General features: G+C 44.6%; 1 protein-coding gene across 2 annotated transcripts in view; it reads right to left on the reverse strand.

Annotated features, from left to right (window-relative positions):
* Window positions 1–5,332: 5,332 nt before the first annotated feature.
* The window catches only part of LOC146799970 (uncharacterized), a 49,447-nt gene continuing 28,204 nt past the window's right edge, over window positions 5,333–26,575 (reverse strand). For both annotated transcript variants that reach the window (XM_085620905.1, XM_085620906.1), the window contains exon 3: window positions 5,333–10,560. In XM_085620905.1, the coding sequence (XP_085477031.1) occupies window positions 8,245–9,441 (1,197 nt within the window). In that variant the 5' untranslated portion in view covers window positions 9,442–10,560 and the 3' untranslated portion in view covers window positions 5,333–8,244. The remainder of the gene's footprint in view (window positions 10,561–26,575) is intronic.

Consider the following 26,575-nt stretch of genomic DNA (forward strand, 5'->3'; position numbering starts at 1 on the left):
AACATCCGGAACGCCTCGCTGGTAGCCCATGTTATCCTATGAATTGCTGAACACTTATAGTAGTTTACAAAGAAGAACACCACTGTAGAGACATGTAAGCTTGCACTTATATGTCCTCACTTTTAATATAATGCACCTGGGCTCAGGAGTCACACCACTGCGGGGCCCGGCAGCTGACCGAGCTGGGCCTCTCTTGTGTCGCATGTGCGGTCACCTACCTGCGATCTCCTGGGACCGGACTGCTGGAGCTGCGCCTCCCAGTGATGCTGGAGATGTTATTGGCCGCAGCGGGGACCCGCTGTACTTCCCGGTGAGTGTTTGGCTCGAGCGGTGGACTGATAATTGAGGCCGGGAGTGCGGGGCCCCCAAGACCTGAGGAATGGCCCGTGAGATCCTAGACATTTTTCAGCCCGGCCATGTGGCTGTCATCGCTTGTTCTCCCCCTGGAATTGGGTGGTGGGGGGCTCGGCATCATCATCTGCCCCCCCCCCCCTCCTTTTGACTCCTCACCACTTACTCCTGCCACAAATTAATGTAAGCTCAGTGTCATACTTTTGCATAGACTACCAGCTGCACAGGAGCCGGCCGGACCAGTACTGCTTTAACTGATAGGCAAAGTGGAAGTGACCGGTCCTTCCTATCTGGGTCTGGGTTCATGCCCCTTGGCCATTCACTGACTGAACTGGGTTTGTTGGGCTGTTTTGACCTTGTGTGGCGTATGCTCAGTTTCTGTGAGATCTGGACCATGTCCTGGGTGCTGGGGGTCACCTCTGGCATTGTCCCCTCTAGCCTGGAGTAGTTCTTCCCCCATGGTGCTGCCTGCATTGTCCCAGCCAGGAGGTGCTGTTCGTTGGGGACATTGGTGAGTGTGAGTTCCACACTCGCTATCCTAAGTGATATCTTCGCTCACCTGTGAGCTCCCTGTTTCTCAGTGCGTTTCTTGTCTGGTGGGCCCGCCATGGCTGGACGTAATTCCAAGGCCGCGCAGGCAAAGTTGGAGAAATATGCCTGGGACAAGGGCTCTGGCGCGGCCCAGAAGGGGGGGCCGACGCTCCATCTGAAAGGCAACAACTTGAGGAGGGGGCAAAGGAACCGACGCTACAGGATATCCTAACTGCTATTACAACGGTTCGCACTTCCTTGGAGTCATGGATCGACTCTGTATCTTCGGAGGTCTCTTTATACGCGCAGACATGCGCTCCATGAACACTAGACTACAGCACGTGGAAGTCAAGTCGAGCTCCCTGGACACTGACACTTCTGACTTACAGCAGAGGGTGGTAGATCTTCAGACACTCACTACAAAACTGGAGGTGCAGCTGGACGAATATGAAGGGCGCTCCTGGCACAATAATGTTTGCATACTGGGGGTCCCGGAAAGAGTGGACGAGCCGGCAGCAGACTTATTCGTCGAGGACCTGGTGACCAATCACCTGAAACCAACAAGGCTGTCCAACCTTTTTTCCATGAAGCGGGCGCACCATGTGCCAGGCGGCAGACCGAGACTGGGCCCCCCCCCTCGGCCTATCATTGCTAGGATTTTCAACTACAGGGGCAGGGACGTTATCCTCCAGGCTGCCCGAGTCTCACCCCCACTGGCATTCCAGAATTGCATGATAACTTTTTTTCCGGACTTCACCCTCGAAGTACAGCGACAACAGCAGTTTCTTGGCTGTTAAACGTGCTCTCTGAGACAAAAACGTAAAAAATGCCATGTTATTCCCAGCCGAGTTAAGGGTGGAATCGGAGGGGAGGGCCTGTTTTTTACTACCCCTGAGAGGACTGGCTGTATGGCTGGCGCTCAGTCGGGCTGGGGAACACTAATCGTGTTCAAAAGCCAATACAGAGGGTGCCCAGAGTGGCAATGATGGGGGTGCCCCATCGAGTGGTCATATGGCCGCGGCGGGTGGTGCTGGATAATTTGGTCTGTACTCAAACCCCTTTTTGTGTGCTGTGTCCACCTCAGTGGCCTGTTTGTCTGGGGGCTGGCCAGATCCTTCCAATTGAAGTGGGTTAAGCTGCAAGAAAATGAGTATGTGACTGTTTGGTATACAGGACGTCCATCAATCAATGCTTTACATCATGCAACTGGGTCCACAGCTTCTTTACATACTATTGTTTTATCGTTGCCTTTAATACGTGGGGCGGATGCCCGGTTGGTTACACGTGTCTCCTAGTTTAAGGGGTGTGTGAAAGGCACTCTGCAAGTTTGAGGAGGCGGGAGGTTTCAGTTCTGCCATGCAGGGAGGCAGGGAGGGGGGTTGACTTAGAAATGTTGGGCGGGTTGGATGCCTGTGCACTCTGTTTGTCCGTTACACATTTTTTCCTAAGTGCCCCTTTTGGGCTTTTGATAGTGCAGGGTTGGGGGGGGGGGGGGAGGATGTTGTAATTAATTTAGTTTTTTTTCTTGCAGGTATAACAAACGTGACTTTGAGAACTGGCAGCTACTATTCTATGTTCTTGGTATTGTTGTGTTAGTGGGCAGTGGGCTCACTGGTTTGCTCCACGACATACACTTGCGGGGGGCCTCCCTATCGCTGTCTCTTTTCCCCAGGAGCCATGGCGAGGGTAACATCTAGCACCAGGCTCAACTTGCTGTCCTGTAATGTGAACGGGTTGGGGGATAAAATCAAGCAGGGATTGTGCTCCAATTCCTGAAGCGTCACTCCCCTGATGTTGTCTTGTTGCAGGAAACTCACCTGTTAGGAAATGCCTACAAGGCTATATCCAGATTGGGATTCAAATTGGAGGCGCATTCTGCTTTTGGGTCTAGCTCCCGGGGCGTGGGCATACTGCTACGGAAATCATTCCACATGACGATTGACCTTATCCGCACAGATAGCTTGGGTAGGTTCATGGCCATTTCTGGGACCTGGGAGGGGGCTATCCTAAATCTTCTTTCAGTCTACGTACCTCTGGGCCTACACGCCCAGGCTTTTGTGGACCTGGGAAGTCTTCTCCTGGGGCTGCCGGAGGGTCATGTATTAATTGGTGGAGATTTTAACTCCATTGTCTCCAGCTCCCTTGTTCGCTGGCCCCAGAGGCCTTTGCCCCCCTCCCGACCCCAGATTAACGTTTTTTTGGAAGCACTGGGCCTTGTAGACGTTTGGAGGAAACTACACCCTGTTGAACAACCGTATTCATTTTATTCTGGTGCGCATCGCAGTATGTCCCGGATAGATTATGTCCTGTCCTTACCCCACCAAATAGACAGTGTCCAGGAAATCCAACACTTGGCTAGGGACATTTCAGACCACGCTCCAATTTTGTGTCGCCTTGAGGTGGGGGAACCAACTATTGGCCGCACGTCACTAATTGACCCCTGGTACCTTAAGAATGCCCAGGTTAGTGATAAGATCCTTGGTGACTCTGATCTTTATTTTCGGGAGAATGCGGGGTCAGTTGATTCATCAGTGACATTGTGGGAGGCTTACAAGACAGTTATTCGGGGTTTGGCTCTGTCTCAAATTGTGAGAATGCGGAAGGAAAGAAATGCGGATATGACCCGGTGATATTTTTAGGTTGGGGGTGATATTCTTAGGTTGGAGGGGGCACTTAGCGGGCAGCACTCAGAGGAGTTGCAGCACGAATTGCAAATTAAAACCAAGGCATATACGGATTTAGCTACTGAGGCTGCCAGGGCACACCATAGAGCGACACTCAGGAGGATTTATGACGAGGGAGACAAGGCTGGTAAATTACTGGCCTGGTTGGACTGTAGGGAACAGGCCCACCGGATAGTGGTCGAAATAGAAGCGGATAGTGGCCTCCGCCTCACTGCCCCGCAGGATATAGCTGACACCTTTGGCCAGTACTACCATACACTCTATACATCTCAATTCTTGCACATGGAGGAGGAGGCATTCTCCTTCCTGCACAACATCTCGCTACCGATGCTTACTGAGGAAGAGCGTCTCAATTTGGATCTTGACCTTACGGAGGCGAAGGTGGAAAAAGCTATACATGACTTACGAGGAGGGAAAGCCTTGGGTCCTAACGGCTTGCCTATTGAGTTGTTCAAACTTACGGCGGGTAAGATCGCTCCACTAGCCCAAATAGTGGTTAACAGAAAATCCTCCACTTTTGTACTCCGCAGGGGCACCAGGAAGGGTTGCCCCTTGTCCCTGCTGCTTTTTGCCCTCACTCTTGAGCCACTGGCGATGTGGGTTCAAAGGGACCCTATCGTCAGGAGGCTCAGGTGGACCTCTGGTTGGGAGGACCGCATATCGTTGTATGCGGATGACATTTTACTCTATCTTGCGTCACCGACAACGTCCCTCCACAGGGTTCTGAACATCTTCAGGATGTTCGGCAGCTTTGCTGGTTCTAAAATCAATTGGACCAAGTCGGTGCTGTATGTCCCTAGTGGTGCGGCGCTGCGACTCACCTGAGGGTGCCAGCTTGAGGAGGCCACTGATAGTTTTAAGTACCTGGGTATCTGGGTCTCTAGGGACCCTTCCAGGTTCCACGAACGCAGTCTCTTGCCGCCCTTGCAGCGTCTCCGATCTGATGTCCAACACTGGAAATCACTCCCTCTCTCTCTCTCTCTTGGGGAGAGCGGCCCTTTTTAAGATGATGTCCCTTCCTCGGTTCCTTTACGTCTTGCAGAACACTCCCCATTATGTCAATTCTGCGTACTTTACAGAAATAGACATTCTTTTACGGGACCTTCTCTGGGAAGGTAAGCCCCCTCGGATAGCCACACATAAGCTTGCGCTGGGGTGGTATGAGAGGGGTATTGCTCTGCCGGATATTAAGAGGTACTATTGGGCATCCCATCTCGCTGCAATAAACCAGTGCACATACCAACCGCCGGGCGGTTCTCTGCTGCCGGGCTACTCGATAAGGGCCCCCCCCTCTGCTGAAACCCACATGGAGATGTATTGCTGCCGAATGGAGTTATCGAAAGGTCCTCTTCACACCTTTAGACCTCGCAGCTGGAATAAACGACCGCAGCAGGACTGGCTTCTGGCATCCCATATTCTGCTCAGCTCCACAGTCACGCCAAGTACCCTCCCTGGCCTCACACTATTTAGGTATGCCATTGTTTGGTGTTTTTCAGCGTATCAGCTGTAGGATCGAGGTGGATTTTAGACTCTGGTCTTAGAAGCTTAGTGCAGAGGGGGCAGCGGCTCCCTGCAACCCCCACTGCAACCCCTTGTGCTTTGGTTATGGCTAAATAGTTTTGCCAATAACTAATCCACAAGAATACAGCATGACAAATCATACAATGCAAAGCTGCTGAGTGTAATTTGCTGCTTATGAGCTTTGCTAATGGATGACTCGAATTTCACACCCCCTTCCAACATATACAAGTTACAGTCTGTGCATCAACATACATTCTTTTTTATTATTTACAAGACTAGGACTATTTAACGTTTAACATTAGTCAAAAGCCATAATTCAGTAAAAAATAAATAAAAAACCTCCTCACCATGAAATATTAGCCATATAATGTAGCTTTATAGTCAAAAAAATTCAATGAAACAAAAAGAAAGTATTTGTACATTATTTTCGGCCTTCCACAGAGCCACCTTGCACAGATAGTAAAGCTCTCCATTGTGGCAGACAGTTAACAAGATCTCCATACTGGACCGTCATTTATGGCATACAAATCAATGTCAACTGAGAGTAGACTGTATCAAGTTAGCATGGAAGTTCATGGTGTGAATGATGCATGTTTCATATTTAGTTTAGCGTTTTTCAAAGCAAGGAGAATGCTTAGGAAGTGGTATAAATTATCTGCAGCTTTCCATCGCATGTTCTGCTTTCCTAAAAAATAAGCTTCATTTACTTTCCCCATGGATATGTTACAGTCCAATCTTTTGAACCTGGGAAGTACGCACTGCTTCTCTTGGTTTTTATCAGAAATAGAAGACATGCATGTATGTCCTCGAAATCATTCCTGTGCCCAAGTGTGCACTACAGACCGAGTGCCATGAAAGTAAACATTGCTGTTTAATAAGGGAAAAATGTATTAACATGTGATCCTTAAAGCAATATTCCCAACAAAGCAGAATGACAATATCTATGCTAAAGTGTAATCAGTACACAAAGTAGAGAAACATGTTCGAAACTGGATTGTTATTTATAGATATGACAAGATTCCCAACAGTAAGTGAAATCAAACATTTTAAAAAAGATAAAAAATGCATTCTGAATTTTTTTTCTTCTATTAAGTATAAAAAGTAGGACACCATAAGGATGGCCAGATGAATCAATGTCACATGGATGCTGCGTGACAGGATTTAATTGAATATACATTAGTACATTGCAGGTATTGTAATCATGGTTCTTTTTCAATAGAAACTGACAGACCTCATTAACATGACTGTTAAAAGAAAATTCAAGACTTGAAAGGTTTCTGTAAAATGGTGTCATCTGGCCACCCTGCACATCATAATGACTATAATAAAAAAATTCAAAAAACATAAAAATATGCTCTTCCATTTACAAGCACGCAAATTTGCCAGATCTGAGCAATGACTTAAGATCATACTTTAAAAGAGGAAAATCACATAGCGGTTAATCCAGTAATATGATTGGGGTTCTGGAGTCATTTCATGTGTCTCTATGAAACATGGATTTCATCAGCAAGAGAATAGCCTCAAACCAGTCTGCAGCACTTTTACTATTGGGTTCTGTTGATTCAATATTCCAATGATAAAAATTCCCCTTTATACAGACTTTACTTACAGTTTTTAATAAACAATCGCATTTGAGAAAAGATAAACTATTCAACCCAACTGCCATAAAATAATCATGTAATATAAAAAATACAAACTGAATAACATTTATGACATGACCCTACATTCCAGTCTAAGGGATCTGCTCATATATACAAACCACATGGCCTTTGGTCTTGTTGTTTATAACATCATTAGAACCCCATGATGAAAATGTACATTGAAATATACCTGGACCTTAATGTTTACATAATTCATTAAGGCCTCCACCATCCCCATGTACATGAATGTAAAAGAAAAATGTGCCCCATGGTCAACAAAGTTTAAGGTTCCCAACATACAGAGTAATCGGATCAAAGAGCCATCTCTCCTTACAGCATGCACAAGGCAACTTCCACAGTGGGAGGGTAGTTTCAACATATTATTGTATTTTTCCAAAGTTAGAAAGCACAATAATTGAATCTACCCTGACATTTGCAATGTCTAGACCCGGTTTCTTCATAAACCTTGTAACTCTGCATGCTGAAAGGTGAAAGAAGCCCTCCCACGTTTACTGTAGCCAAAATTATTTTCTTGGATGTGTTGCTGAAACGACTTATAATTTCATAACAGCCTCCCTCTTTAGGGAGAGGATGTGGTCTAACGGCTAGGGCGGTCAACCTCAAATCTGGCGAACTGGGTTTGAGTCTCGGCAATGACGCTCAACATCCTGTGATTCTGGGCAAATCACTTAATCTCCTCGTGCCTAACAAAAATGAATGTGTCCTATTGTAACTCAACTGGTGCTAATGTAAAGAGCTCTGATACCCTATAACTTCGGGTCAAGTTCACACTAGATAAAACTCAGGGGGAAAAAAACACATCGTATTTGATGCTTATGTATGCTTATGTATGAGTTTTCCTGTGTGTATATTTGCCCAAGCACACGTAGTTGCAAAAAAGCATGGAAGCCCTTCTCACATCCCTCCAGATGTTATTTGCTCTATCTGTGTTCACTAATTAACCACTATGCATAATAAATCATAAACGCCATTCCCTTATTTACATCTGCAGGAGGTGTCTTACAGGTTATGAATGACTGAAACAGCCTAGATATTTTATGTTGCTTTTCCTATGTGTGATTGCTGGTGGCATTTTTAGGAATGTTGAGCTAGCAAAGCCCATTCCACATTCACTGCATTTGTATGATTTGTCTTCTGTATGCCTTCACAGATGGATGGTTACGACTGATGCTTGAGCAAATCTCTTTCCACATATACTGTATGTGTGTGCTTTTATTCAATTGTGTGTCAGCTGCTGACCCTTTAGTTGAATGGATTTACTAAACGTCTTTCAACATTCATTGCATTTGCATGTTTTTTCTTCTGTATGCCATTGCAGAAGGAGGGTTAGACCTGACGCTGGAGTAAAGCTCTTTCACATACTCTGATTAAAGTTTTAAAGTTTTTCCCCCTTTGTGTTAGATGGTGGCTCTTTGGATGCGTGGATTTACTAGAGCTTTTTCCACATTCACTGCAAGTGTATGGATTTTCTGCTACATACATTTGCAGATGGATGCTTAGGATTGATCCTTAAGTGAAGAAATTTCCACATCATCCACATGTATGGTTTTTCCCATATGCTTTCGCTGATGGCTCTTTAAAGTTGATAAATGGGCAAAGCTCATTCCACATTCACTGCATGTGTATGGTTTTTCTCCTGTGTGTGTTCGCTGGTGGCTCTTTAGAAGTGAAGCACTATGAAAGCTCTTTCCACATTCACTGCATGTGTATGGCTTTTCTCCTGTATGCTTCCGCACATGGGTGTTTAGATGTGCAGGTTGAGTAAAGCTCTTTCCACATTCAGTGCAAGTATATGGTTTTTCTCCTGTGTGCCATCGCAGATGGAGGGTTATGCCCGATACACGAGAAAAGCTCTTTCCACATTCACTACATGTGTATGGTTTTTCTCCAGTATGCCTGCGCAGATGCATGGTTAGTGCTGCTGACCGAGTAAAGCCCTTTCCACATTCACTGCAGGTGTATGCTTTTTCTCCTCTATGCCATTGCAGATGGGTTGCTAGGTGTGAGGCTTGAGGAAAGCTCCTTCCACATTCATTGCATGTGTATGGTTTTTCCCCTGTGTGTGTCAGATGGTGGTTCTTTAGATACGTAGATCTAGTAAAGCTCTTTCCACATTCATTGCATGTGTATGGTTTTTCTCCTGTGTGTGTCAGATGGTGGCTCTTTAGATACGTAGATCTACTAAAGCACTTTCCACATTCACTGCATGTGTATGGTTTTTCCCCTGTGTGTGTTCGATGGTGGTTTTTTAGATACGTATATATCCTAAAGCTCTTTCCACATTCACCGCAAGTGTAAGGTTTTTCCCCTGTGTGCTTTCGCTGGTGTTTCTTTACAGATGATAAACAAGTAAAGCTCTTTCCACATTCGCTGCAAGTGCATGGTTTTTCTCCTGTGTGTGTTAGGTAGTGGCTCTTTAGATTTGAGGCTCTACTAAAGCTCTTTCCACATTCTTGGCATGTGAATAGCTTTTCTCCTATATGCCGTCGCTGATGAATGGTTAGATCTAATGCTTTAGTAAAGCTCTTTCCATTTTCACTGCATGTGTAAGGTTTTTCTATGTGCATTTGTTGATGGATCTTTAGGTTTGCTGAGAGAGTAAAGCTCTTTCCATTGTCGCTGCCTGTGTCTGTGTGTTCTGCTGTATGTGTTTGATATGTGCCCCACAGAGCCGATGACTCATTAAAAGTCATCGTTCATTCATTACACCTAAATAAGCTTTCTGTTTGGCTGTTAGTGGTGGCAGTGTAGGGATTAGAAGTTATTAAAACTCTTCTCACAAACACAGAACCTTTATGTCATTTCTTTTGTTTGTTAATGAACTCTCAGTTGTGACGGCTGATGAACCCTATTAACACATTCAATATATCCTCATGCGTTTTCCCCTGTGCATGGTTGGTGATGCTACTTCAGTAATGAGGAGAAGCCAAAGCTCGTCTTACGTTGTGTGTATGGTTTTTTTCTTTGGGGTTTGGAGCCCAAGAATCGGTTATATTTTGGCATAAATCATGTTAATGTGTTTGCTGACTGATCATTGTGGTTCCTGATTTACTAACTATATTTTAATCTTCACTAGGTATTTGTAGTATATCTGTTCTCGCAGGACTGATAAAATATGTATGATCTTTCTATCAGGAGCTGTGTTTTCAACTTGCATTAAGAACTTTCTAGAATGTGTGCAAAGAATTAACCTCACAGTTTATCTAAATAGTCTGTTTCTTGGACAATATTTATGAAATACACACAAAGAACAAAACTCAATACCAAGTCGTTATGCCCTAGAATAATGTTCTGCATTGCAAGTAGCCAAACACTTCTTTCTTTTAACTTTCAGATGTCTGCTTCACGATTCATGTTTTGTATACCTATGTCTTGTATACCTCTTTCTATGGATTGTAAGTCAAGCCAAAACAGCATTTATGATGGACTAACACCATAGTATTGATATTGTCATATTAGAGAGGGGAGCACTTTTTATAACTACCTGATCATCATCTAAGATAAAGGGTGGTATCCAGCATGTTTAAATTTTGGATGTGTTCTGCCAGTGTAATTCTTGTGACTTTAATTTATTTGTATGTTTTGGGACTGGCAGCATGGATGCCCTCAGCTTCTTGAAGCTGCCGGATTGCACTTGATGTTCTTGCAGGATACGTCCGTTCACGTACAAAGTTCTCGGTCTCCTACTGAGTTGTTCTATTTCGAATTACTGTTTGGCATCATTTCTGCTTCTTCTTGAGTATCAGATAGCCTTCCAGTATTGTCATGTTTTCAATACACTTCATCTTATTACAAGTTCAGGAATCTCCTCTCTGTGGATACAAAAATACCTGTAATGTCGTAATCTAGAAGCAGCAAAGTGTACACTGTGTCTCTGAAGAAATGTAAAAAGAAATTAAACACTTGAATACATTTTTGTCACCGGTAATTACTCTAGGTTGCAATGCTGTCAATCTTTTTAGCCCATGTATCACTATCGACAATAAACATTCTTATGGAAATCGGCATTCATTGATCATACCGCAAGAAAATTAAAACAGCCCTATATGTACCAGAGTCCACATTCATCTGAATAGTAACATAAGCAACCACACATAATGGTGTTGACCTTGGTCAGCACGTTGTGGCTTAAGTACTATCCCACAGCAAGACAATTAATGAATACATTTCACTTTATCATGCTCATAGCTTAGGAAAGAATATTGTTATAATGAAAATAAAACACAACATGGTCGCTCGAAAAATAGAATCATTGTCAGGACAAAAAACAAATCCTAGAGGGAAAATGAGAATTGGATGGCATGTCAAAGTGTATAATGTCCGTACGTTCACTGACAAAGACAGCAGCCATGCAATGTCTATATAATCCCAAAGCGCGACTAGAGGGGCTGCCACATTTCAGTGTGTTAATGCTTCCTGCTGGATGCACAGAGATTGGCCAGGTGTTCCATAATGGTGGGTTTATTAGGTTCAACACAAACAGTTTAGAGGCAGGGCAGTTCTTAGTGTTCGCAACCTTACCCTAAGCAATTACGTTGAAATGACAAATTTCTTTCAACACTGTCCGCATTCTTAAACTGCTGTCAATCATCTGAGGTGCCATTAGATTTCGATTTGATACACTGATGCTCAGATTAGTCAGGAAGCAATCAGATCTGCTAATCCAGAGCTTTCCAAATTCTGTGTCGCGACACAGTACTGTGTCGCCTGCCATGTGTGAATGTGTCACGTGACGATGACGTTTGCGGGGGGCGGGGCCGATTAGGGTGAATGCTCTCTTGGGCGTTTGCATTCAGTGACACAGAACGTGAAGGAAGAAGCGCCGTTAGGCGAGTGCGCGGCCTCGTTCCCTTTGCGACGCGTGTTGAACGCCCAGTCAGTCCACGGAGCCACCTTTGCTCTACAGCCCAGGCGCTCAGAACGGTAAGTTTATAAATTTTAAAACTCCGCATTAAATTGTATCCCCTGTGCCCCATAGAAACGAAGAACCCGTGGGTGGAATTTGCAGTGTGTCTCTGGGAACAAGGTATTTTTCCGCGACTCTATGGCCCAGGGTAATTGGGGTTCAGCTCAGTTTCTTCTCATACACTATCTGAGCATTTTGCCTAATTCAAAGCCCCCCCCACCCCCATCTTTGCAAACCACGAGAGCAGAGTAATTAATAACTTGTCCAATATCACACCATTTGTTAACACGGGGAAACTAACACCCTAACTCAGGTTTCGTAGGGCCTGCAATTTAAGCACTTTTAAACCAAAACTCCATCCTCTGTCATGAACAAGCTGGGGCAGTAGCTTGGAGATTGAGGAACAAGCGTGATTGTCTTTCAACACTAAATGCAATTGTGTATTCACAGCCCCCTCCCCCCTAAAAAAAACAGCTGCCCCTTCCTCCCCCATACCTTGAACTCTTGTAACCTCCTGTGACATCCGAGGGAAGCCTGAACAGTAACGGCTGGGAGAGAAATGTGTGCCGGCAAGGAATGTGGAAGGAGTACATAGGAACAGGGGCGAGGAGGGAGAGTTTTCTCGCAACACAGCCCGCGTTTGGAAAGCTGCGGGAGGTATGACATGATTTTTCTAGGGCTAGGCAGATTAACTGTCCGTATGTTACAGGTTTGTCCTGCCGCGGTTCCCGTCCCTCAGCCCTCACAGACTTGCGGGGTGACATTTTTGTTCCTCGCCATTTTCAATCCTCTCACAGCACAATATTCACTCTTTCAGCTCTCTATGCGTTGTAAAAGAGGTGTCTGTCCCTGACCAGGAGGGAGGGGCAGAGGCCCTGGAGAGGGTTCTACGCTTTGCAAGGTCAGGGCTCCTTCAGCTTTGGAGGCAACAATACGGCAGTCTTAAATTAAACAGCCCTGAATGGGTGAATGGATGCCATGATGGGGTCCTGTCTTGGAATATGCCCTTGGTTTTTAGTTCTTCCGTTGAGCACATTTGACTGTGCTCACACATTGTCAAACCACTGAACAGCGACACAGGGAGAGTAGGATCTGGCCAGGACCATAGTGCCAATATCAGCAATATACCCCTCCTGCACAGCACAGCAATCTCATAATAAAGAACACACAAGACACATTGTTTGTTGGAGAAAACATTGCTGCAAGTTTTATTTGCATAATAAATATGTGCATGGTGCTATGTAAAGTGCTCTGATGCCCAATATCTTCAGGTCTAGTTCGCGCTATATATTAATCTTTACAATCAAGTTATCTTTTGACTCAGTTCAGAGCTCTGTTGCCTTATTAGACTTAAAAGCTTTGCAGTTTGAGAGAGCTCATCGCATTCACTCCCATGTGCCAGCATGAAAAAAACAGACCACGGTTGTTAATTGCAAAACCACGAGACCACAGTTCTTGGGACCTGCCTACATAAACTAGAAATTCAGCCTCTTAGGCCCGCTATGATACTCTTCACCCTCAATGACAAGACTCTGGCGAAAATGGAGCGCTACCTATATTTCCTACACTCTGTTGATATGAATTCATTTTCACCCGCTCCCTTTACTGGGTAATGTACGAGACCACAGCAGGCATGTGATCAGCACTGGGGTCCCAGACAATTAAGCTGCATGCTGGGGGGTGGTTTTCTCACTTTATGTCGGATCGCGAGGGTCTGAACAAGATAGCTGAAAAACTACACTCCGACAGAAACAAGTTGAAATCCCCTATTAAGACTCCTCAAGATGCTCACACTGAAAATTTTTGATCACCTATCAGTTTTGAATTATTGTTCCCTACTGACATGTCAAATAGAATGCACTAGCAGCCCAACTGTCACCCTCCCTCAGACGCAGATTCCACAGGCAGGCAGAGTCACAGAATGGTAAAGCAAGAAAATGCCCACTTTCTAGTGCACTTTAAAAGGGACTTACTAGTAACTCAAATATGCCAATCAACAATACATTTTATTCCGAGACCATATTCACTTTAGCACTAATCAGCAGTGGTAAAGTGCCAGAGTCCTAAAACCTACGAAAACAGGTCAGAAAAAATAGGATGACGAAGGCAAAAAGTTTGGGCATAACCCGGCAAAAGCGGCCAGGTCCAAAATAAATGATGTAGTCCTTGCATGTATATTTGTTGTGCACATACCTTTACAGCAGGTGTGCAGATACTGGTTGTGGGTTTTGTCAAATCAATTGACAAGCAGAGAAGTAGTAACTACAGCCCTATTTTCTAAATGTCGAAGTGTCCTTGCCACAGTCCTTAAGAGGGAATTAACAGCACAGACGAGTATTCTTTGTTCTAGAATCAGCTGATAGCTGCAGTAAGGCCGTGTCCTTTTGCAAACAAATATAACATTGTGTGACTTGGAGCTCAATTTGCACCTACACTATGGGGAGGAGCTATTTCACTTGAATTGCAACTTGTGAAACAAAAGGTAAACACGAACCACACTATCCTAGGTGCATTAATCCACTTATCTATACCGTCTACTGTACCCTGTGAACAACACTTTAAAAACAAATCTCTGCATGAGGAGTATGGTCACCATGGATGCAAGTGTGAAGGCCCCAGACCAGGGTAAGATATTCTAACTTTATAAATAAGAAAGTAAACACTTTAGACCTCTTTGAGAATGGCTTGTAATAGCGCAACCACAAGACCTCTAGGAGAGTCTATGGCCATAATGATGAAGGAAGCCACAAATGTAGGCACACCACTCCACAATATAAAGGAAAACCAGGAGCCAACTCTGAAGGCTACAATGCCAGCAATATAGGCATGCTCAATAAAGCACATACACTATGTAGAGCAGTCAGAGTCGCAGCACAATGACACACCAGAGACAGACGCAGATAATAAGTCTCCAAGCAGTGCCTCAAAAATGGAGAAAGAATCTGCTGATGCTAGAGGCGAAGCAAAACCAAAGGGGATGATGGACTGAGTGTTGAACATTGCAAGCACTCACCCCCAGTCAACTGATCTGGGTTTAATCAATCATCATTCTTTAGCTCACTCCGCCACCCCAGTTGGGACATGGCCATATGCAAATCACATGCAAATCAGTCCGACACTCTGCCTCATGGGAACAGTTCAGCCCGAACTGCCAAGCCATGTCTTCCCTGGACCGGAAACAAGCATCCTAGGACCGGTTTCTGGCTAATCCGCCGTCATCAGCCAGGCTAGTTTGAATCCAGTGGCAAAGTGAGCAAGGGACCCACGTCTGGGTATACCCTGCCAACTTAGGGCGAACAAAGCAAAACCAAAGGGGACGCTGGACGGAGTGTTGAACATTGCAAGCACTCACCCCCAGTCAACTGATCTGGGTTTATTCCATCATCATTCTTTAGCTCACTCCGCCACCCCAGTTTACACATGGCCAGATGCTAGAGGCGTCCATGAGCAAACAAGGTGGAACAATGACTATGAATGTATCGACCAGCAAGAGTCGGAGGCAGGACTCTAGTAATAGTATGAAACTCGAGTCTAGCGAAGAATTTGTACATGACATATAGATATCACTGGATTGTGACCATGTGAACCTGAAATACAAAAAGTAAGAATATTTCAATCTTGTACATTTGAGGGCATTTAAATCAATGGTGATGAGGAGGGTAGGTATGAGAAGGTTGATGTCTGTGTTTACCTGCAAAGACGGGTACCATGGGTGGATGAAGCCGCTCGCATGACTATGAAAGTTCTACACCCATTGCCAAGATTATCAAACCTCTTCTACTCAAGATAGAAAAATGTTCCATATGTCATAAAATTGCAGCTGTAATTAAACAGATGCAATCGTAAAATGGTGTCTTGCACTCTTCCGACTGTGCTAGCAACAGCCACAAAAATGTGCCTAAAGGCAGGGTGTGACCATTGTGATGGGTGTGAAATTAGCAACATCAGTCAACTCAATCATGACTGTCTTATGGATGGGTGCTAATTATCATGAAAAGTTCATACGAAACCTATTTTACAAGCTCCATCCCTTTACAATTATGGCAGTGGTGAGAGTTTTTTTTACTGATAAGAGAGCTTTCCAGTTCAAAAAGTAAGCTTTAATATTTTTACCACTTTGTGTGCTGTATAACGCTACACAAATGTAAAGTTTAAAAAAATCGAGAAATTAAAATTATTCTCCTCTGTTAAGCCTGCCTCAAGGAAGTATAATGTTTTGGTGTAAATATTTCTCTAAAACTGCTAATATATATATATATATATATATATATTACCCTCCTACCCTGAAAGTCTCGGGGTGATTCATCAAGCGGGGGCTGAGAAAAAAGGGGGGTCCCAAAACGCGTTTTCCCCATGCATTTTCCCATAGGACCTTTAGTCGAAGGTACAGCCCGAACGGCTGAACAGAATTACTTGAAATTCGGCAAAGAGGTAGTCCTCAGGCCAGGCATGTGCCTTTTGCTTAAATGGTGTAAATCCGTTCAGTAGTTCCTGAGAAAATCAAAAGTAAATTCACCTATATATTTGGGCGGAGCCTAACCACACATCTCATCGTGAGATCTGATTGGCTGTCAGCACTTCATCCAAGAACTGTTGGCAGCCATCTTGGGACCAATATACATGATAGCACCTCATTAAAAAGCATTGCAGTTAATAGAAGGTTTTAAGACTTTAGTTACATTATAAATCATTTGTTGATGGTACCATACTCATTTTAGGAATTGTGGTGAGTTCTAAGGTGATTTTACCATGTGAAAAAGCCTTCTGCTGTGATATCATGAATCATGTTTGAGAGAAAACTATTTTCTCATGCTTTTCCCCACAGAGGTTTGGAAGGTGATCTATAAGCTAACTGAGAGCATATTTTCTGTAAATTCACATTATCTTTATCATTCATGTGAGAATGAAGTCTGACATTCTCAGTAAAACATGTACATCCAACAAGGGCAGAGACTGTCAGTTGATTCCTTTGTGTCCTACTGCAGCTTCCCAGAGTGTTCTAAAGAACAACTAAAGCGCTAACAGTCCTACTTATGACAAACGTATGGCACACCTGAAGCCATCTTGGTTGGAATAAAGTGGTAATTCTTAAAACATTTAATTTAAAAAGGAACAAAATGAGGGGGTTCATTTTGCCATAGAAAGTATGATTAGTGCTGCAGAAAGAAAAATTAGGGCACATTTTGAGTGACTTCTCAAATCCTCTTCTATTTCATTAAAAAATTCTGACATGCAAACTGAAACATGCACTTTCAATACCAGCAGCAGACTTCACTGGTGAGCAGTAGGTTTACTACAGTGATCTAATAAGCAACTAGAGTGCTAACATTCTGAATTTATGGCAAATTTGTGACACATCTGAATACCTTCTTGATGGAATCAAAGTAAAAAACTGAAAGTATTTCCTACTGAGGAGACTGTAGTAAATGAGGAAATTAGGAAACATCATAACAAATAAGTCTCCCAAAATGGCCACCAGAGACAAAAGAGCCCAAATGTAGCCCAAATATCACCCAGATGTAGCCCAAGTATAGCCCAATGACAGAATGTCCCAGAGTGTTCTAACGAACAACTAGAGCGCTAACAGTCTTACTTATGACAAAAGTATGGCACACCTGAAGCCATCTTGAATGGAATAAAGTGGTAACACTTAAAACATTTAATTTACAAAGGAACACAATGAGGGGATTCATTTTGCCATAGAAATTATGATTAGTGCTGCAGAAAGAAAAATTAGGGCACATTTTGACTTCAAAAATCCTCTTCTATGTCATTAAAAAATTCTGATAGGCAGACTGAAACATGCACTTTTAATACCAGCAGCAGACTTCCGTGGTGAGCAGTAGCTTTACTACAGTGATCTAATGAGCAACTAGAGTGCTAACATTCAGAATTTATGGCAAATGTGTGACATATCTGAATACCTTCTTGATGGAATCAAAGTAAAAAACTGAAAGCATTTCCTACTGAGGAGACTGCAGTAAATGAGGAAATTAGGAAACTTCATAACAAATAAATCTCCCAAGATGGCCACAAGACACAAAAGAGCCTAAATGCAGCACAAATATCACCCAGATGTAGCCCACATGTAGCCCAATGACAGAAGTGTGCAAAACACTTATTTTTGGTTACATCACACAAAATAAAATTCATTTTGGTTGTAGACATGGGGAGATTAAGTGATTTGACCAGAATGTTGAGCTGAAGCAGAAACTCCAACCTGGTTCCCCAGTTGCAAAGTCTGCAGCTCTGGAAGTAACACAACATCCTCTCACCAAGGTGCAACATTTAATCAAGTGGTCAACTGGATAAAAAAACATAAAGATTACAAATAATTTAAAAGTTATTTGTCGCTATTTGAAAACTCAGAAAATATGTCCTCATTTTAGTTTTTTAGAGCACTAACCATAATTTTGATGCAAATAAGACCCTCTCATATATGTAATTTCTAAAGGAAATACTCTAGGTATTACAGTTTTGATGACATCAAGATGACGTCAGGCGTTCCACACTTTTGTAATAAATATAGAATGTTAGCAATCTAGTTGTTCATTGGGATACTGTTGAGAGGCAGAGGCCAGGGGCACGGACTCTGAAAATTGAAGGCAGGTAGGAGAGTGCAGAGGCAACAATTTGACCACACTGGGCAGGCAGGAAGGGCAGTGGCAGCACAACAGACTATGGAGGGCAGTGGAAAGGGGGGCAGGGGCAACAAACCAACAACACAGGACTGGCAAGAGAGGATGAGGCAATATAATAGACCATTGTGGGCAGAAGGAAGAGGCAGTGGTAGTACAACCATACATGCCAACAGACCCGTTTCAGCCAGGAAACGTCCAATGTTTTTAAGCTCAAATGGGCTTTATTTGATCTGTCTCCTGTCTACAATCTCTTCTTTTTCAATGTAACTCAAAGGGGAAAATCAATAACCCTGTTTTTTTTCAAAATCTCCCTCTTACCAAGTTCAAAATGTTCGCAAGTATGGTACATTGAATCATGGTAGGCAGGAGGAATTGGGGTAGGGACATGGACTCGGATAACATAGGACAGGAGGGACATGGAGAGGTACACCAAACTGACCCTACAGGGCAGGCATCAGGGTTTGCAGCAGCACAATACACCACACAGCGCATGCAGGACGGGAGTGCAGCACAACAATCAATAGAAAGCAATAGGGAGGGGACAGGACCATGCACATGGACAACAGAGAACAGATGGGAAAGAGGCAATGGTAGCTAGCTGATCATAATGGACAGATAGGAGAGAAAGCTGCAGCATAACAGACCATAAAGGGCAGGAGGGACGGATCAGGGGCATTACAATGGAACAGACAAGCCAGGAGGGAGGGAATAGGGGGTCTGCACATGGAAACAGAGGGCTGGGGGCAAGGTGGCAGGGCAGGAGCAGCAAGATGACCATGGAGGTCAGGCAGGATGGGCACTAGAAACAAGACACACCATGGAGAGCAACAATGAGACTATGGTGGCATACACACAGACCATGGAGGGAAGGTGGGAGGGGGTCAGGGGCAGCTAGCTGACCACACAGGGAAGGTGGGAGGGGCCATGGCAGCACAGAAGACCATGCATACCAAGCGGGAGGGTTAGTGGCAGCACAATGGCTATGATGGGCAAGAAGGAGGGTGCAGGGGCATGCACAAAGGACCATGGAGGATAGAAGGGAGGGTCAGGACCTGGGCACAGACAAGAGAGTTCAGGGGAAGGGGCCTCACAACAGACCGCGCGGGGCAGGCAGGAGGAGCAGTTGCAGCACAACAGATCAGGGAGGGCAGAAGGGTGTGGCAGTAAAATGGACCATGGAGGACAGGAGGAAGGGGATAGGGGCATGGCATGTGGACAGGTAGGGTGGAGGTGGCAGGGACAGGTTACAGTCATCTGACAATGCTAGGCAGGTGGGAGGGGAGTGGCAGCTCAACAGAACACTCAGAGTAGATAGGAGTGGCAGGTCCATGGAACATAGTGGGCAAAAAGGATGGAGCAGGGGCATGCACAAAGACATCGGAGGGCAGGGGGAAGGAGAATAGGGGCAGCAAGCTAAGCACAGAGGCTAAGCAGGAGGTCAATGATGGGCCATAGAATTGGGCAATGGAGGGCAGGAGGAGTGGACTGGTACATCATGCTAAATGGAGGGCAGTGGCAGCACATCAGACCATGCATGGCAGGAGGGAGGAGGCTAGTCCATGGTTTCAGACAACAGAGGATAGGGAGGAGGTGGATGGGGCAGCAAGCTAACTGTTCAGAGAAGGTGGGTATTAGGAACTTTATTGTTTTTCAAATGTGTGTCTGTGCGAACTACTTAAAATATGAACCTCACTTGTATTCAGGAAGAAGAGGACGTTTGTGACTGTGACTCTGGGCTCACTTGGCAGAAACACCCCCTGACCCTCCACCCCCATGCCCGTGAAAAGGGTAGGTGGACGCAGTGTTATATAGAACATAGTCCTGAGAGCACGATTGAAAATGAAAACTAGATATAGTATATGGTATAAACTATGCACCAAAAAGTGTGATATAAGATGAACCGGGGCGTGAAATATAATATGCAATACATTGTGCGCAATGACATTCATTGGAGAGTGCGAGATAGCACAGGCACTAGCGCGTGCTATGCGATATGCGCCTTGGAGTGTAATATGCACAGGGCAGTGTTGTGTAACATAACTAGTCTCTAAAGTTGTAATATAAAATATGTGCTGGGGAGTGTAACGTTGCATATGCACTGTGACAAAGATATGGATCCCAGATTGTAATATGTATGGCATAGCGCTGTGCGTTATAACATACACATCGAGGAAGGCACGTTAGATGGGGCAATATAACCCGTGCGAAGGCAAGTGTGGCATGACATATTCACGGGGTGGTGTTAAAGTGCACATGGGCTAGAGAGTGTCATAGCATACGCACTAGCTGGTGGAATACAACACAGAGGTGTGAGGCAATCGGCGGGCACTGGTGGGTGTAACACAGCATTGGGCTCAGCCAGGAGCACGCTGTGACTCTCAAGTGAGGTTTGTCTCCTTTCCAGAGAGTAAAATAAAAAGTATTACACATCCGGCGGTGGATGTGTTTTTTATTAACCGTGAGGGGGGTTTCTTGCATAGTTTGGTCGAATTTTTGTCGAATCCCATTTGAACGGCTTGGTGTGCGTGTATATTAAATGTGCCCGTCAATAGCTACCCATGTTTGTATAAATAAACGACAAGGGTGTCTACTTGGAGAGTACCCACCGGCGGGGGCGCCGGGATTAGGCACGGTAGGGCGTCAGACACGTCAGAGCTTCACTAGCGGTGTAAAAACATTCCATGTGGATTCATTCTATGCATAGTCGCCTTTTAATGAATATCACGCAAATCGTCATGGTGATAGGTACATACGGTTTGTCCAGCATGTCCTAGGTGTTTCTATAAATATATATATTTTTAAAATAATAAAAAACAAAGGCCGGCCCCGGGGGATGGGGTCCCCGGAGCCATAAGTGGCCTGAGGATGGGGGCAACGCAGCCCCTCCTAAAGAATTTAAATTAAAAAAAGGCCATGACCCGGGGGTTGGGGTCCCCGGGGCCGATTAAGGCCTTGGGAGGGCCAAATTTATTTTTTTCAACAAAAAAAATTAGGGGGCAGGCCCTGGGGGATGGGGTCCCCAGGGCCAGTAAATTAGAAAAAGAAGGGGGGGCACACAGCCCTCCTTCTTAAAAAAATAAAATAAATAAAAGACTGGCATCGCGCTGGAGGCCACGCCCCCTCCTTGCAGCACTCTGCAAACGCGCCCCCTGGCCAGTTGTAAGTTGGGGAATTAATTCCCCTTCAATACTGAGGGTCCCTGAGGGCCAACTAGCCCAACAGGTATCTCCAGTGTGCGCCAGGGAGCTGCGTTGCAGACAGGTGTTCTGAGGCCACGCCCCTTTTTACACCTCTATGCAACGCAGCTCTGTGGCGCTTACTGGAGGTACCTAGTGGGCTAGTTTGACCCTAGGGACCCTTAGGATTCAAGGGGACTTAATCTCTCAACTTAGAACGGCCACAGCGCGCGTTTACACAGTGGTGAAGGGAGGGGACGGGGCCTGAGGTGACGTGTGCAAACACGCCCTGTGGCGCGTTTTAAGTTGGGGAAATAATTCCCTTTCAATCCTGAGGGACCCTGGGGGCCAACTAGCCCACCAGGTGCTCCCAGTAAGTGCCACTGTTCTGTGTTGCAGAGAGGTGGTGCAGGCCGAGCCCCTTTTTACACCTCTCTGCAATGGCGCTTACTGGACGTACCTAGTGGGCTATTTTGCCTCTAGGGATCCTCAGGATTCAAGGGGACTTAATCTCCCAACTTAAAACGGCCACAGGGCGTGTTTACACAGTGGGGAAGTGAGGGGACGGGGCCTGAGGTGACGTGTGCAAACACGCCCTGTGGCGCGTTTTAAGAGGTACTAGGGGCTTACAGAGGAAGTCATGCTGATCACAGGGGGACCCCAACGCATAGTGTTCCCTAGTGTATGTAGGTGTTTTCACTGTATTTATAGTGTCTTTTAACATAGCACTGGCTCTAGAACTGGTTAGTCAGACTCAGTTACCACCAGTATCCGTCTGAAAAAGTGGAGGGTACAGGATGATTTTGCAACAAGGCTTCTTTCTGCTCTGCTGTTTGTTCTTTCTGCACGTTATCCTTCTTCCTGCACTTTTCTTCGTCTCTGAGGACTTCTGTTGCTTCTTTCTGCATTTCTTTTTTTTCTTTCTGTGCGATTTTTCTTCTGTCTTCACATGTCCTATCTCTGTAGGCATAGTTAGAAATTAGCATTTTAAAAACCTTTGAAATTCACTGAAAAAACCATAGGTTTCAGGCACGTTATAGTTAGGAATTAGCATTTAAAAAACCTTAGAAATTCACTGAAAAACCATAGGTTTCAGGGGCGTTATAGTTAGCTGGATTTTTCACTCGTACAAAACCATTGAAATTCCCCCGTTATAGTTAGTTCAGCTAACTATAACTCGCGCGCCCGCAATGCACTGCTGATGATGTCACATATTACATCACTCATGACATGGTCAGTGACATCACTCATGACATCACTGATGACATCTCAAATGACATCACTGATGACATCATTCAGTGTCTGTCTGTTTCTGTAAAGTTTAATTTTGTTTCATAAATATGCCAAGCTGTATTGGGGAATGAGTGAGTGTATAAGTGTCTGTATGGAGGATTTAGCAGGTGCGTGACTGACTGTATAAGTGAGTGATTAAACGTATCTTACTGAATGCATGGGTTAGTGACTAAACTGTGTGAATGTCTGTATGCGTCTGTCTGTTGATGTGTAAGCGGATGCATGGTTTTGTGAATAGGTACATGAGTGTCATATAAGTTATTGATTGGTTGTCTGAGTGCCTGAGTGTTTGTGTGGGTGGGATGTGTGTGACTCTGTGCATAGATGTGTCAGTGGGTGATTCACTGGGTGCATGGTTTCAACACTAGGTCTGTAATGGACTGTATGGGTGGGTGAATATGTGTATGGTTATGTTAGTGAGTGAATATATATTTCATTAGTACATGTGTAATTTACTACATATGTGAACGGCAGTATATATGTATGTTGGAGTACAGAAATGACTATAACTGAGAGTGTGATAGTGTGAGTGGCTGTATTGATGAGTGTGTGCTTGTATCATTGATTGTATAAGACCATAAGAATGTGGTAGTATTTGTATGAGTAATTGAGCTTGTGTGTGTATAACTGTATAGGTGAGTAAATGGCAGTGTGATTAATTATTTGCATGACTGAGCACGTGTGTGAGTACCTCTATAGATGAGTAGCGGTGTGTCAGTGTCTATATAAGTGTATGAGTGCATATGATAGTCCTGTACTAAGTGACCATAAGTATGAGTGACTGTACGGGTGAGTGAGTGGATGGGTGTTTAGACCTATGACTCTGTGATGGGGTATGTACTTATTGGTATTGGAGTGTCTATGGTTTTGAGAGTGGCAGTATGTAATGTACAGTGGGTGTATCAAAAGTTATATTAGATTGTGAGAAGATGCATCAAATGATCACATGAATGACGTCATCAGTGATGTCATATGAGATGTCATCAGTGATGTCACTGACCATGTCATGAGTGATGTAATATGTGATGTCATCAGCAGTGCATTGCGGGGGCGCGGGTTGAAGTTAGCTGAACTAACTATAACAGGGGAATTTCTAGGGTTTGGTACGAGGGAAATTTCCAGCTAACTATAACTCCCCTGAAACCTGTGGTTTTTTCAGTGAATATATATATATATATATATATATATATATATTACCTACTGGCGGTCGCCAGTAGGTAGTTATAGTTAGGACCACGTTTCCATAGGAAAACCTCAACATTCTATTTTGAATAACTTTGGCGCCGGTCGACGAATCCTCGCGAATTTCTCAAAATAGGTGGGGCGCTATGCTCCGCTCCTACCCTGAAAGTCTCGGGGGGATTCATCAAGCGGGGGCTGAGATAAAAGGGGGGTCCCAAAACGCGTTTTTCCCATGCATTTTTCCATAGGACCTTTAGAACGAGCTACAGCCCGAATGGCTGAACAGAATTACTCAAAATTTGGCAGAGAGGTAGTCCCTAGGTCAAGGAAGTGCCTTTTGTAGGTTTGGTGTAAATCTGTTCAGTAGATTCTGAGAAAATAGCCTTTAAATCAATATATATATCTGGAAGCGCGCTCCGTGCGCTTACCGTAAGCTTACCGTACGCGTACGGTGGCGTGCGCGAGCGCGATTCTGATTGGCTCTTAGATCTTAGTAAACATTCGAATCGGTCGAAACCAAGAAGCGGCGGCCGCCATTTTGTGTATTTCACTCTGAAAAAAAAGAGTGAAAACAAGGAAAGGGGGCAATGAGGAGAGTTACAGACCCCCTAACATTTGTAAGGGGGTCAAAGAAGGACAGAAAAGTACAAAAAAAACATTTATTGATTTTAAAAAAAATCACGGGGTACGCGTACGGTAAGCTTACGGTAAGCGTACGGTAAAAAAAATAAAAAAAAATAAATGAAAAGCAGATTTAAGAGTTTAGATATTAGGGAGCTCTAAAAAGAGCTGTTGTGTTTATGAAGTCATTTTTTTAGTGGTACCTACAAGGTTTCACACACGTTATAGTTAGGAATTAGCATTTAAAAAACCTTGCAAATTCACTGAAAAAACCATAGGTTTCACACATGTTATAGTTAGCTGGACATTTTACTGATAAAAAACCAATGAAATTCCCCCGTTATAGTTACTGTAGGCAACTATAACTCACGCGACCGTAATCCTCTGCTGATGACATATGTGTCTTTATGAAAAAAAAATATTTGTAATATATGTATAGCTAAAATTTAATGGAAGAAGACATGGGCAAATAAGTGTCTAAATACAGTATTAGCATCAGCAGAGGATTGCGGTTGCGTGAGTTATAGTTGCCTACAGTAACTATAACGGGGGAATTTCATTGGTTTTTTATCAGTAAAATGTCCAGCTAACTATAACATGTGTGAAACCTATGGTTTTTTCAGTGAATATATATATATATATATATTTTCCTGAGTTTTATATAGCGCAAACTTGACCCAAAGGTATCGGGTATCAGAGCGCTTTACACATTCATTTTTGTTAGGCACGGGGAGATTACGTGATTTGCCCAGAATCACAGGATATTCAGCGTCGTTGCCGAGACTCGAACCCAGTTCCCCAGATTCGAGGCCGACCACCCTAGCCGTTAGGCCAACTACTCTCCCCAAAAGAGTAGATTGTGTGTCAAACCCCATGTGGGGTTGCATGAAACCCCCCCAATTACTACCCATGGAACAACCACTTGAAGCTAAGTAGCATATAGTCCTACTTTTCATCACTTTTCAATGAAAATCCTGATTTGCTTTAGAAAGTATAAACCACCAAATGCCTTGTGCCAGGTTTGCATAATGCAACCAGGTTGCAATGTTATCCTATGGGATGGAAAGCAAATACAGCATACAGCTAGAGTACAGCGACATACAAGACCAATCTACTGGACTTAAGGTGAGTATGGGGCAATGTCCAAGGCAGCACCAGCAGGGCACCTCCAGCGGCACTAGGGCGATCGGGTGCAGTGGTGCATACAGTGTCGGGTATCCAATGTTAGTCTATGGGAATCAGTCTGCATAAAAAGAGGCTGCAGGTTTGGACTGGGATGCCAGTCGGTCCGAAACAACAGGGGGCTCAGGCCTCACAATGCTCAGGAACATGGGGACACCTTTGGTCCTCTTCTCCACGAGTGACAAGTGCTGAGGTGTCCTTAGGCATTGGGTTTTGTCACCGGGAGCAGTTGAGGTAGAGGAGGGCCTGCAAACAGAGGCTGCAGGCGGAGTAGAGTCCACAGCATGGAAACCCAAGGTGAGCTTCGAGTCCGTAGGGTCGAGGGACCGTGTTAGCACCATTGGCCCACTTCAGCTCGGGCTAGATGGCTCGGGTGCAGTGGTGCTTTCAGGAGTCGGGTTTTCACAGTCTTGGAACCTCACAGGTCTTTCTTGGTACCTGCAAGGTGCAGATGTGCAGCTCCGCTGTTCCACTGGAGTTTCTGGTTCTTGGGCGAAGTACCGGGGCCTCTCCCAGGCTTTGGAGACACAGCAGCTGCTGGACAAGTCGTCTTTTGGTGCAATCGTCAAAGTCAGCAGACAGGCTGGCAGGGTTGGAGCCAAGTCAGTTGGTAGATCTTTTGTTCTTGTTTCTTGTGACCCTTCACGTCGGTCTTTTTTCAGATCGACAGTTTTTCATTTCCTGGTGCTAGGGGCTTCCCTAATACTGAATTTACGGCAACAATGGCATATCAGGGAGTGGTTTCATCCAGACCACGGATTATATACTGCAGGGGGATGCCCATTAAGGACTAAGTATGCCGGAGTTATATAAAAAGTAGTAATAC

This window comes from Triturus cristatus, chromosome 8 (assembly GCF_964204655.1).
Source record: "Triturus cristatus chromosome 8, aTriCri1.1, whole genome shotgun sequence".
NCBI classification, from domain to species: domain Eukaryota; kingdom Metazoa; phylum Chordata; class Amphibia; order Caudata; family Salamandridae; genus Triturus; species Triturus cristatus.